Source organism: Protopterus annectens, chromosome 16.part0 (genome assembly GCF_019279795.1).
Source record: "Protopterus annectens isolate FY-2018-M chromosome 16.part0, PAN1.0, whole genome shotgun sequence".
Taxonomy (NCBI): Eukaryota; Metazoa; Chordata; order Ceratodontiformes; family Protopteridae; genus Protopterus; species Protopterus annectens.
The window spans coordinates 30,348,971-30,363,558 of NC_056750.1; the positions used below are offsets into that span (position 1 = coordinate 30,348,971).

The 14,588-nt window shown below is 42.3% G+C and overlaps 1 protein-coding gene across 1 annotated transcript in view; it reads right to left on the reverse strand.

The window, feature by feature from the left end:
- The window catches only part of TTF1 (transcription termination factor 1), a 280,172-nt gene that overhangs the window by 214,236 nt on the left and 51,348 nt on the right, over positions 1-14,588 (reverse strand). The window contains exon 3 of the mRNA XM_044058464.1: positions 9,213-9,415. Within this exon, the coding sequence (XP_043914399.1) occupies positions 9,213-9,415 (203 nt within the window). The remainder of the gene's footprint in view (positions 1-9,212; positions 9,416-14,588) is intronic.

Below are 14,588 nucleotides of genomic sequence, written 5' to 3' on the forward strand. Positions count from 1 at the left end.
ATATTTGATGCCTGGAGGTGTCAGTAGGAGTTAATTGCAGATGCACCTGGAGGCGTCACTCAGACATAATGAATCACAAAGTTCAAGTCCCACTGAACTGCGGCAGAGAAGGGTTCTTCACGGGATGAATAAACCTTTTAAGGAACTGCTTAATTACTCAGTTTGTGCACAGTTCACTCCTCCATATATAAAGAACAAAGTTTACACAGCCATGAATCCTTACAGTGGTACATCTAAGGCACAAGTTTTACAGGCAGATAAAAAATAAATTAGAATCACCTGCAAGGTAAATCACTGAAGCAAGCAGAATACGTCTTCACCTAAAGAAGAATCTCTTCCACTTAGCAGAATATATCTGCAAGGTAAATCACTGAAGCAAGCAGAATATGTCTTCATCTAAAGAAGAATCTCTTCATAGGTTCATAGATAGGTACTAGGCTATTGGCCCAAGGGCCTAAATAAGCCTAGCCAACAAGGTTCCCTGGTTTATGCCACCCAAGAAAGTTATTTTCCTGTGCCCCTGTTGAACAGAGCCACAGAAGTGATCCCCGGGATGTATTTCCTATTTCCCATCCACTCATCAAGATTTTTACTGAAGAGTGCTAATGAGGAACTTTGCTTGACACGGATGGGTAGCCTGTTCCAGTGTATGGGAAGTCTCTGGGACAGGAATCTATCCCTCCAGCATGTCCTGTTTATTGTGGTGACAAGGTTTAGGTCCCTAGAGTGTGTAGCTTGGATGGATTGGGATTTCATTAGGTGTAGCATGTCCAACAGCTCTGGGTTTGACATAGCTTTATATGTTAGGCAGAGATCACCTCTGAGTAGGCGATATGCTACAGAGTAAAGCTGGAGTTTTTTGAGACGGTCAGTGTAGGGCATCTGTTTGAGGCCAGTAATCCTCTTTGTGAGGTACTTCTGTGGCCTTTCCAGCTGCTGCAGATGTCTTGTGAGGTACATTCCAAAAGGGGCACTGTACTCTATAATGGGTCTAATGAGTGTCGAGTAGAGGGGAACAATGACCTCTTTTTTCCTGGATGAGAACCCTTTTGTGATGAGGTGTGCCACGGACGAGGATTTCTGATAATCTCCAACTGTAGTACCTCGCAGGATGCGCAGTAGCAAATCCCGCCCCAAACATGCCTCCAGGCCGGACTAGGTAGCAGCCGTATGAATATTCATTTGCGGACGGTAGGGGATGTCATTAATATTGAGTACCTGTAGAAACACAAGAAGCTATGCTTATAAAAGTATTAAAAGACAGTTATTATTACAGACTTACAGAACCTGCGTAACTCCAACAACACTCTGAATTAAGAAATTCATCAACCATTTGCTATAAAAAACTGCAACAAGACTTTATTTAGATAGAATTCTGTTACATTTTAACAGCTGAAAATATTTTCTGAAGAGGGTAGCAGCACTGTTGCACAGCACTTCTTCAGTGCTGAATTGGTCAGCTGGCCTTAAGGCATCCACATCTGTACAGAAGCGGGGGGGGGGGGGGAGCACCCCCCTGAAAAAGGAGAAAAAGCTATAACTTCTATGAGGATGGAGTTCATTGTCTGCATGAATATTTGGCAATTTACATGAAGTGACATGAAAATTAGCATGCCTGTCAGTCTTCCTCGATATCCCCCCCATTTGGCATGCCAATCACTGATGACACGCCCAAAGCTGCACAGAACTAAGTGCGAGGTACTACAGTTGGAGATTACCGGATTTCCTGACTACTGTGGCGTTCACTTAGCAGAATACATCCCATGAGTAAAACTCTTCTTGGGGCCTTAATTAACTTGGAAATTACAGATAGAATCTGTTTCCACTGGACCTTCTAAGTGAGGAGCCACACAGTGACATGAAAGCAGTTGTTGCCATAACAAAGGGAAGCTTCTTTAGCTCTACTGGTATAGTTGTCTGCACTGCCAGAGGCATGACACTCTTAAATCATATCCTGGAGGGTAACAAGGATATTCCTGGGCCTTTCTTCTCAATTTTTTGCAATAAGGCACTGAATCACAGGAAGAAAAAAAAAAAACAAAAAGACAGAAAGACATAATGGTCAGAAATCTTCTCTGATACGGCAGAAGGGAACATGTTCACCACGACTTTCCTTTACCTTGCTGAACAGAGTAGAAAAGGGGGTGGGAGAAATCATTTTCTCCCATGTGATGAGAGAGTCAACATATGGAGCTGCTCCACTCCTGCAATCTTGAACAGACAGAATTCATCTTCGGGAGATGACCAGCATTGTCTCTCAAGCCGTCTTTGGGCATACTCATCTCTCCTGCAATGGGAACAATTATTAGGGTGACGCTCCTGTCTGTCTGTGTCCCACTACCAGGAATACACTGTCACTCTGTACAGAAGGTACAACAGATGCCACCCAGTTTACTTCTATTCTATACCACAGATTGGCTGAATAACCAGACCAAGAGGGACTCTAATCTTCTCTCCTTTCCCCAGACTTCAAAAACAATAACCACAAATCCAGATGGTATATGCAAAGCTTTCTTTTCTGGATGTTTCTTTTCCACAGAACAATGGAGAAGCGGAAGTGGTTCTGCAACCTACCAGTTAATCACTAATTGTAAGAGCCTACAACATATTCTGCTGTAGGAAGAGAAGGCCTACAATGAGACCTATGGAATCAATCACCATGCCAAAGCCCACTGAGAATAAGACACTAAACAGTGTCATACGAGTGGCCAGTCTCTGCAGGCAACAGCACCTCACCATCCACTGCAATACAATATCCTTATCTATGAAACTAAAGGCCATCATCAAGCCCAGGAGGCACAGAAAGATCCAAGGCTTGACCGTATGCTCTCCCTCACCCAGGAAATCAAAACTATGACTATCTGCTCCATCCCTGTAGAAACAAGCAAAGATAAAACCATTTAGCTCTTCCCTGTTAAAAGCAATCTTCTAAGTTTGGCTTAGAGAGGACTTCTCACGTTTTATAGAGACACAAGCAACTGCAAATCATGAAAGCAACTAGACCAGGGATGCTACCAGGGAGATCCACTAATGGGGCCAGCAGGACCCAGTCACACAAGAAAGTATGAAGCTTTCTTCTGGCAAGATTTCTGCCACAATGGCTAACATGCTGGTAAGAACTCGAAGTGAAGAAGAGACCAAACATTGACATGTACTGAATGTGGGGTCCAGGCAGAATGAGCCAAAGGAATGTCCTGTGTCAGAGAGACTGACTGACTATAGGTGTCCATCATGTCCAGCAAAGCAATCAAAACAAACTGCAGTAGCAGAGTAATAAACTCCTAGACAGCCTCCATTTTCCAGCACAATGAACTAATGTAATTGGAGACTCCGCTGTGATCCAGCATAAGATAAAAATTCTTCCTCCCACTTTAGAACAATAAAGGGCAAGAGTAAAACCTTCAGACTCTGTCCCGCCCCTCAGCCAAGTCAAGTCTGGGACTGTCCCACCAGCTCTGCAGTGATAGTTGGTCCTGTCTGGGGAAGGAACAAACAGTATTAGCTTCAAGGTGCCACCATCAATAACCATGTCAAACATCTGTTTCTGAAAACAGAATTGCGGCAGATAGTAAAGACAATCACAAAGCCTTCTATAGTTATGTAAAGAATCTCCATGGCAATTCCCAGATTTGCTCTGAGCTACTGCACAATGGTAACTCCTATACCGACCCAACAGATATTGCCAATATACTGGCTGACAGATTCAGTACCAACTTTACCCCTCTCTCCCCTCCCAAAGGACCTATCACATTAACAGTAGATTGCCAGGCACCCAGTATAACTGCTGCACAGGTTAAAACAGCACTGTCCAAGGCCAAGAGTACAGCTTCTATGGGACCTGACAATATCCCTGCCTGTGTGCTACATAAAATACAGAGTGAACTGGCACCTCACCTGTGTGCCCTGTTCCATCACAACCTCACCTCAGGCTTTGTCCCTACTGAATAGCGCACTGCTACAGTCATCCCTCTCCACAAAGGAGGAGCAACTACAGACCCTGGGAACTATCTCCCCATTAGCGTAATGAGTCTGATATGCAAATCTGTGGAACATATCAACATGGACCTAATAAACAAGGATATAGGGAATCTCCAAACTCTGGATCCCACACAGTTTGGTTTTGTGAAGGCTAGATCATGCCTGCTCAACTTGGCCGACTTCTTTGAGTCAGTCACCAGAGCTGTGGATGACCTTGATCTAGCCAAGGCCTGTAATACCATTCCACACTCAGGAATCATAGAAAAACTCAGCAAGCTAGGCATCGACCCTTTTATCACTACGTGGGTTGCAAACTGGCTAACAGATAGAACCCAAGTGTGAAAGTAGCTGACACCAAGTCAGACTGCCGACCAGTCATGGTCCCACAGGGTTCAGTCCTGGGTCCTCTCCTGTTTGGAATCTACTTCTCTGATGTCCAGGCCAACACGAAGGGAATCTGGCTGACAAAGTTCGCAGACTATTGTAAGTTGGGAGCTATTATTAACTCCCCAAGTGATGTTGACATCCTACAGAAAGGCCTCACTGAGACCAATGACTGGTGTCAGAACCATGGTCTTAAGCTCAATGCCAAAATATGTGTCATCATTCCCTCTGGGAAAAACCCAGTTCCCATGAATTACCACATCGATGGTAGCCCACTGAATACAGAAGGCGTTATAAGAGATCTCGGAACACAGGTTGACAGCAACCTCTCTTTCGACCGCCACATTACCACTGTGGTCAGAAAGTCCTTCTATGTGGCACATCTCATTACTAAGGGTTTTGCATCCAGGAAGAAAGAGGTCATTGTCTCCCTCTACTCTTCTCTCATTAGGCCAGTCATGGAGTACAATGCCCCATTTGGCATGTACCTCACTAGACACCTGCAACAACTGGAGAGGTCGCAAAAGTACCTCACAAAGAGGATTCTAGGCCTTAAACATTTGTCCTATATGGACCGACTCAAAAAAACTCCAACTAGTCTCTGTCTCATATTACCTACTTAGAGGCGATCTCTGCTTGACTTACAAAGCCATGTCTGACCCAGCTCTGTTAGAAATGCTACATCTAAAGAAATCCCAATCCCTCTGCACCACACGCTCCAGAGACCTCAACCTCATTACCACAATCAACAGAACGTGCTGGAGGGACAGGTTCATAACCCAGACACTGCCCATGCTACGGAACAGACTTCGCATACATGTCAAGCAGAGCAGCTCACTGGCCCTCTTCAAGAGAAATCTTGATGAGTGGATAGGAAATATAAAATTTACCCAAGGGATCACTCCAGTGGCTTTACTAGACACAGGCACTGGGAACTAAGGTCGGGTGGCACAATGCCAGGGTAATCCTATGGGCTAGGCTTGTAAAGGCTCCAGGGCCATTAGTCTAGTACACATCTAGGAGCCTATGATTGTTCCATATGCAAGGGTGTACTCACAGAGCCCATCATTGCCGGAAGTGTTGGAAAGCAGTTTGGATAACTACTACTGGGCTGAAGTCACACTTCCCGAGATCCTGACCAACACAGCCAAGGAGGAAAACCTGCCTGGCATTAAAAAGCCCTTTTCATTCCATAAGGGCCTTCTCCCGTCAAAAAACAAAAAAAAAAACTGAATGGGCCTTGAAAAAGCAAAATGGTTTGTCAGGCTTTTTTTTTTTTTTTTTCTCATTTCCAGTGTTCAATGCCCACTTCTTTTGAAGACCTTCAAATAGGTCCTGAAAGCATTGCCCAAAAAGGAACTTTCCCCAGATAGGGCTATCAAGCGTGGCCTGCCTGAGTTTGTCCATAAAGGAAAAGTGTCTATACAGTGTCTTCCTGTACAAGCACATTCCTGAACCTGCTGCCTGAGCCATAGAAACAGCACAGTCCATATTACAGTAGGCTTGCTCCAGCCCTGAAGCATGAAAGGCTAAAGCCCAGAGTAGATGATCCCAACTCATTTAATGACTTGGGTGATAGAACAACTGGGTCAGAAAAGATGACTGATACTAGCTTGTCCATCTGGGGTGAAGGGAGGCGGGTACAGCCAACTGTACTGATGTTTCAAAAGGGGTACTGAGGGACTGCAGGATGCAGCTATTGGATCAGTGTGGCTATGTGATGAATATTTATTGACAGATGTGCTTTTGTATGCAAAAGAATGTGCGGGACCTCCTAGGGAAGCAAAGTCAGTCACTGGACACAGTGGAGAGGGGTTAGGTACCCGGGAGATGACACCTGCATGAACATGGAAAGGCCTGCTCCCTAACCCCAAACTCTTCACCTTCTAGGGAGAAATGAACGAGTTCAAAAGGCCACCACCCCAAGCAGGGAAAGAATGAGCAAACAGGACTCTTCAACTGCTCTGGGGGCAAATAAAAATTGACTCTTGCCCCCTGAAAGAGGAATGAATGGATCCAGAGGGTGCAGGAGGGAGTGCCAAACAGTGGCCGTGGCAGTGACAAAAAAAAAAAAGACAGGTTTCAGAGAAGTGCACTGCAGAAGCAGTTACAACCATCTTAAACAGATCCTTCAGTCAAGGAGGCCAACAAGTTCTTCTACTGTTTACTTTATCAGGGAAGACCAGTAGCTGGACAGAAGAGACACAAATGAGGGTTTAAGCTCCACAATAATAAAAATAACAACAATTTAAAAAAAAATGTTCTTGCCAATGTTGTTCCGGCGTTTAGGTCACAAGACATTTCCCCAGGATCTACAATACCAAAACCTAAAGCCTGCAGCACTACTTTGCCGTAGAGCAGTGCGGACAAAAAGCAAAATCACTATGGCATTAAAAGCCAATGAGACACACAACACTTCACAATGATCACCAAGAACAGCTACCCACAGAGACAGACTTGCTAGGAGTGTTATCATTGCTTGTTCAATGACAGCTACCCAGCTGTCTGTGTTAAAATACAGCCAGGTAGCTGTAGATTTGGAAGACAAACCAAGGTGTGAATATTTAATACAGCACACATTGATTGAAAATGTAGATTCATTTAAGGACCTGGGTATATGAGTAGATCCAGCTTTAGGTTTTCCTAATCATATCAGCCAACGCGATGATGACAGCTATAGAACTATGAGTTGTAGAAAAGATTTATCAAGTCTAGGAAATCAGAAATGATGAAGTCATTGTTTGTAAGTCACATTAGACCCTAACTAGAGTAAATAGTAACAATACTGAAACCTTATTTAAACAAAAAAAAAAAAAACACTTGCATGAATAAATTGGAAAGAGCACAATGGAAATATACCAATGGCATCCATGGAAGTGAAAATGTTAAGTTAAGACTAAAATATATGAACTTGAACAGTGTCCCATACAGATATTTAAGAGGAGACTTTATTCAGGTGTTTAAGGCATTTAGAGACAACTTCCTTGGAAATGTATGGGATTATCTGCAAGTAACAGAATCATCAATCTTTGTAGAACATTATATAGGAATGAGAGGGGAACTAACTGGTTCTCTCAGAGAGTAGCTGATGAATGGAATAGACTACCAAATCATATTAAAGCAAACAGTAGTTTAAATATTTTTAGGAGCAATTTGGATACATTTTTATGGGAAAGATTCTTTCGGTATATTGGCAGGCTAGAAGGACATCATTGCCCGTCTCAGAAATATTTATACATACGTACATACATACATACATACATATGTAAGCCGGAAAGAAGCAATTACTTAGCAGGAGGTCACTGCACTCCAAATTTGCTTTAAACAGGTTATGGCCCTTTTATTATATGCAAAGGGAGCATAATCCAGATGCTTGCAGGCTAAAAAAATTGCATGATTCAGAACAGGCTGCAAGAAGAGAGGATTCCAAAGTCCTCATTCATCATGCCCAGATACTGACCGAGCCATTGATAAGGTGAAGTCACAGAACCCACAAGATACTCAATGAAGGATTTCCCTAAATCCCAGAGTCCAAGTAAGAAGTGTGTTTGTATGTCTAGTATTCCAAGCGGCTCACACTTTGTAACTGTGAGATAATGAAAATCAACAAGCATTTGATCCAGGGACAGACATTCACGTCCATCATACACTGCAAACGTTCTGCTCTACATCCCTGCAGCCAACAGCTGCTCTCCTCATTCACTGAGTCGACTGGACCCATCTTAGCCTCCCAAAGGCTCAACACAAACCATATCCAGGATCAGTGAGCTTGAGGATGCTGGTGACCATATGCAGGATCGGTGAGCTCGAGGATGCTGGTGACCACATCCAGGATCGGTGAGCTCGAGGATGCTGGTGACCATATCCTGGATCGGTGAGCTCGAGGATGCTGGTGACCACATCCAGGATCGGTGAGCTCGAGGATGCTGTTGACCATATCCAGGATCGGTGAGCTCGAGGATGCTGTTGACCATATCCAGGATCGGTGAGCTTGAGGATGCTAGTGACCACATCCAGGATCGGTGAGCTTGAGGATGCTGGTGACCATATCCAGGATCGGTGAGCTCAGGTATGCTAGTGACCACATCCAGGATCGGTGAGCTCGAGGATGCTGGTGACCATATCCAGGATCGGTGAGCTCGAGGATGCTAGTGACCACATCCAGGATCGGTGAGCTTGAGGATGCTGGTGATCATATCCTGGATCGGTGAGCTTGAGGATGCTGGTGACCATATGCAGGATCGGTGAGCTCGAGGATGCTGGTGACCATATCCAGGATCGGTGAGCTCGAGGATGCTAGTGACCACATCCAGGATCGGTGAGCTTGAGGATGCTGGTGACCATATCCAGGATCGGTGAGCTCGAAGATGCTGGTGACCATATCCAAGATCGGTGAGCTTGAGGATGCTGGTGCAGTGTCATGCCACTGCTGGGGAATGTTCCCTAACCACCTACTACACTGCTACAGCCATGCAAGCTCAGCAATACCTGCCTTCAAAGAGGTGCATAAGCAGTACTCTGCATGCAGCATGGAGCTTGCCAAGCTTTTAATGCTGCTACTGCAGCGAACCTACGTGGTCTCCCTCCTCTCAAGATGGACGAGCCAGCATTGGTTGTTCAATCCCATCCTCCCCTGCGTGGTCATTCCAGCATTAGTACTGCTAACAGAGCATAGGTTATCTGGGACACACTCAGGGCTTTATCCTTTTGTGTAATAGGGTCAGGAATAATTAAATATTGGAATGAAAGTGACGCATTAAAGTCTGTACGTGTGCTTGATCCACTACTATGCCTCAATTACTTGTTTTCCTGGTGTTGTTCATACTAATGACACACTGCAATTGCCTTACCTTGTTCTTTAAACCTTCTAAATCTTTTAAGGTCATGTTTTGCAAGGAGACTTAGGTTTCCTTTTGAGATTGTTTTCAGATGGGGTAGGTATTCCCTTATCTCTTGCATAATGGGGTCTGCAGAGTCCTCATTGTGTGAAGAGGTATTTCCAGCATGTGCTTCAAGATTCTCTTCTTGATTACGGTCTACGGAATTGTGCAACCTATTAAAATACAAAGCATATTAAACTGCTAAGACAGTGGACTAAAACAAATTTTACGCAAGAGAAAAGGTAAAGATGCATTTCTTTTGACAATGTTTGTTATCTGTGAAGCCGGCAAATACAAAAATAAAACACAGTTGTCTCATCCTCACATAAGATATATTCAAGAAAAAAAATTATTTATTTATACATTAATTTTATCAGGCACCTCATACACAACAAAAGTAATCTTACAAACATTATGCTTTACAACCACACAGTAATTCTAAATAAAGTTGTATGTTCCTGACAAAAGCAACTTAAAAGTAACCTTTTGAATAGTGAAACTGAAGCATGAGCAGGAAATGTTTGTTGTTCTTCTTTCGGCTTTTCCCGGTTAGGGGTCGCCACAGCGGAACTCTAGTCTACTAATGATTGGCAGTAGATTTTTTACAGGTGCCGAGGTGCCAGCTCGACCCCCAACCTTCAGCGAAGGCACGCCCATTCTATGCATGTCTTTCGAACACCACTCGACCATGGAGAGGACATGCAGACTCCACACAGAAGGTGCTCCAGCCGAGAATCGAAAGGGAGAACCTACAATTCAAAATAATCTTGTGTGTATCAGGAGTCAAAAATCTGCAAAAATGAAAATATTCTGCAGTGAGGACAAGAATGTTTTTCATGTTCAGCTTTCATTTAGTAAGAGTCGGGAAAATATGATGCTGGAGTTTGTAGAAGCGCAATGACACTTTATATAAAGATCAGATTTCCAACAATAAAAATATGTTCGACACCTGGATGCCACAAGGCAAAGCTTGAGAGAAGAATCTTTGCATCTGTGCCAAAAACGCATAATAAAAGGTTATAACTGGAGACCCATTCGTACCTCTTTGTACTGTAAGGAGCTTTATCTGATCCAAATGTCACCAATCACAGAATCAAAGTCAAAGTTTACCACAAAGTCCAAGTAATAAAAAACTTCCACAGTTGAAGACAACCGACCCAAAAACGTAATGAAACTGTCTTTAATGGATGTAACAAGGATGCAAAACCAAACAGCAGTCAAAATTGGATCAAGCGCTTTCGCCTGGTTAGTACCAGGCTTTATCAAGATGTATACTAAAAAAAACACAATTCTTTATATAGTCATTTACTGGTCACATGACCTGTAATTAATTGGAAATACAGATTCAATTAATTGTGCTCTTAAAGATGTCTTGACATACCATTTTATATAAACCTTAAAACCTTGTGTTAAAAACCAATATTTATAACACCTGTAATGTTTAAAAACCTGCCTGTGCATAAAATTGAAAAATATATTCACATACTAACAAAATGTTGTTAAAAAATTCTTGTAATTTCATATTCAAGTAAAACATCTTAAAAATGAACATATTCAAGTTGAAATATGCTGAACACCCGCACCTGACGTGCAGTGAAAATACAAAATTAATAGAATTTGTAACAATCAAAATTAAAAAATTAAAAAATCTGTTAATAAATACATGAACGAAATATGCACTGCAGTAAAATATAATATTATTCAGTGTATATATGATTGGGAAACATCGCTGGAATACAAAGAATTGTTGTGGCAATTGAAGTTAAATGCCACAAGACCCCCAGGGCTTAATGACAATGTTAGTATTAGTAGTGTACTAAAAATGAGGAGGGCAAGATTATAACAACAATGTTTTAATCATATATACACTGAATAATATTATATTTTACTGCAGTGCATATTTCGTTCATGTATTTATTAACAGATTTTTTAATTTTGATTGTTACAATCTAAGAACAGGGCTCTGTGGGCACCATTCTCAGTATTACAAACACAATTAGCATGCCAGTCAAACAGTGAAGGTACTGAACAAGGTCATTTAAAACACTGCAACACCAAATTTGCAATCAGCAGTGTTGAAAGTGACAGTTAAATTTATAAACGCAGCTGATAGCTGGTTAAATACCTACACACATATTTATATATACACACACATATACATTATATATATATATATATATATATATATATATATATATATATATATATGTATACACCCACTATATATATATATATATATATATATATATATATATATATATATACACACACACACACACACACACACACACACACACACATATATATATTATATGTGCACATACATACACATTTTACATATATATATATATATATATATATATACACACACACACACAATAAATATATATATATATATATATATATATATATATATATATATAAATAAATAAATAAAATGCATATAGGTGCATGCGTGAATGGGTGTGCCTTCTTTGAAGGTTGGGCTGGCAACTCGGCTCTGTAAAAATCCAGTGGCAATCATTAGCAGACTGGAGTTCTGTTGTGGGGATCCCTAACCAGGAAAAGCCGAAAGACATGAGACACACACACACACACACACATTTATATATACATATAATCACATGACATCCCTGCCACCATGCATCTCTAAAGAGTAGGTCGTTAATTCCCTCTCTGAGGCCAAAACACAGCATCTAAGTGACCTGATAAAATCTCAGGCTGCTTGCTACACGGGCACCAACAAGAATTAGCAACAACACTAGGTACTCTTTTCAATCCTAGTTTAAGCACCAGCTTTGTCCCAGTTGAATTTAAAATGGGCACAATTACTCTCTTGCAGAAAGGTGGTGCTTCCACTGAACCTGGGAACTATAGACCTATTAGCTTGACTAGCCTCATCTGCAAGGCTATGGAGGGAATCATCATGGACCTTATCAACAAAAATATAGGTAATCTCCAAACACTTGACCGTACTCTGTTTGGATTTTTCAAAGGGAGATCATGTGCCTGTTAAACCTGGTGGATTTCTTTGATACAGTCACCAAGGCCCAAGAAGAGGGGAAATCCGTACATACAGCCTACCTTGACTTAGCCAAGGCTCTTGACACTATCCTCCACTCATGCATTACTGACAAACTCACCCAGCTAGGTATCAACCCTTACATAGCTACATGGGTCACTAACTGGCTCACTCATAGAACCCATACAGTCAAAATAGGGGAATCCACCTCCAACAGCAGACCTGCAACTAATGGTGTTCCACAGGGATCAGTTCTGGGACCTCTGCTGTTTGGAATCTATTTCTCTGAAGTACAAGCAAAAACTAAAGGTCTGTGGCTGACAAAGTTTGCAGATGACTGCAAACTGGGAGCAGTCATAGAATCTCCATATGATGTCAACATCCTACAAGAGGGTCTTACACAAACAAATGACTGGTGCCAAAGTCATGGCCTTAAACTCAATGCAAAAAAAGTATTATCATCCCTTTCGGTAAGGGCAATGTCCCTGCTAACTACCACATCAACAGTAACACCTTACATGCACACACAGTGGTGAGAGACCTGGGCACACAGGTTGACTGCAACCTTACCTTTGACCACCATGTCTCCATATTGGTAAGAAGAGCACTCATATTGCTCAAAGAAGTTATATCCTCCCAGTACTCTCCCCTTACCAGGCCAATAATTGAGTATGATGCCCCTTTTGGTATGCACCTTTCTAAGCACTTGCAGCAATAGGAGAGACCAAAAAGGTTCCTCATAAGTAAAATTCTAGGTCTTCAGCATCTGTCCTATGTGGATCATCTGAAATCACTGTCACTTAATCTCTGCCTCGCATACAAGGCAATCTCTGACCCTGCTTTTCTGGAAATGCTGCAGCTACACAAGTCAAATGGTACACAGGTTATTCAGTCTAAACACCTTAACCTGGTATGTGACATTAACAGAACCTGCTTGAGGGACAGATTTGTCTCCCAAAGGTTAGCACACCTTTGGGACAGACTCCCAACTTCATGTCAAACAGAGCACCTCATTGGCTCTCTTCAAACGCAATCTGGACGAAAGGATGGGTAACCGTAAATTCACCTCAGGGGTTACACCTGTGTCCTTCTTGGACAGGACCAGTAGGTGCTTATCATGGAAATAAGGGTAGAATTTGGTTATATAATGTATATTATAAATGTGTGGACGTATAATATATACATATATAAACACGTATGCATGCATGTGTCTATATATGTAGACACACATATGTATGTATACATTATATAAATTATATATATACATACATGTATATGCACATGGGTTCACTTCAGATGATTGAGTTTCCGAAATCTTGAAATTCATATGGTCAAGACCAGATCGAGTTTTCAGAAACTTGAATATCTGAAAAGGGGGGGGGGTTAAATAAGTGTTGTGAGTGTTTTAAGTGAGGGATTCTGCAGGGGGGAAGCCATCTGCACCCCTGTTACTTAAATATACTAACTCTGAAATTGCGCTACAGCAGGGAACAGGGAAATCTCCCGTTCTGTAGTGTCGGTAGAAGCGCGGAATGGGAGATTTCCCTTTCCTCCACTGTAGCACGATCTTGGAGTTAGTATATTTAAGTAGGGGATGTGGGGGGTGTAGAGGGGCTTGCCCCCCTGCAAAAATGTCTGAAAATGTGTTCATAGGTAGGTACTAGGCTATTGGCCCTAGGGCCTATATAAGCCTAGCCAAAAAGGTACCCTGGCTTTCGCCACCCAGGAAAATTATTTTTCTGTGCCACTGTCAAGCAGAGCCACAGAAGTGATCCCCGGGATGAATTTCCTATTTCCCATCCAATTATCAAGATTTTTCTTAAAGAGTGCTAATGAGGAGCTTTGTTTGATATTGATATGTAGTTTGTTCCAGAGTATGGGAAGTCTCTGGGACAGGAATCTATCCCTCCAGCATGTTCTGGTTATTCTGGTTACAAGGTTTAGGTCCCTAGAGTGTGTAACTCGGAGGGGTTCGGATTTCTTTAAGTGGAGCATATCCAACAGCTCTGGGTTTGACATAGCTTTGTATGTTAGGCAGAGATCACCTCCAAGTAGGCGATATGCGATGGAGTAAAGCTGGAGATTTCTGAGATGGTCTGCATAGGCCATCTGTTTGAGGCCGGTAATCCTCTTTGTGAGGTATTTCGGCGGCCTTTCCAGTTGTTGTAGATGTCTTGTGAGGTACATACCAAAAGGGGTGTTGTACTCTATTAATGGGTCTAATGAACGACGAGTAGAGGGGAACAATGACCTCTTTTTCCTGGATGAGAAACCTTTTGTGATGAGGTGCGTCACGTAGAAGGATTTCCTGACTACTGTGGTGA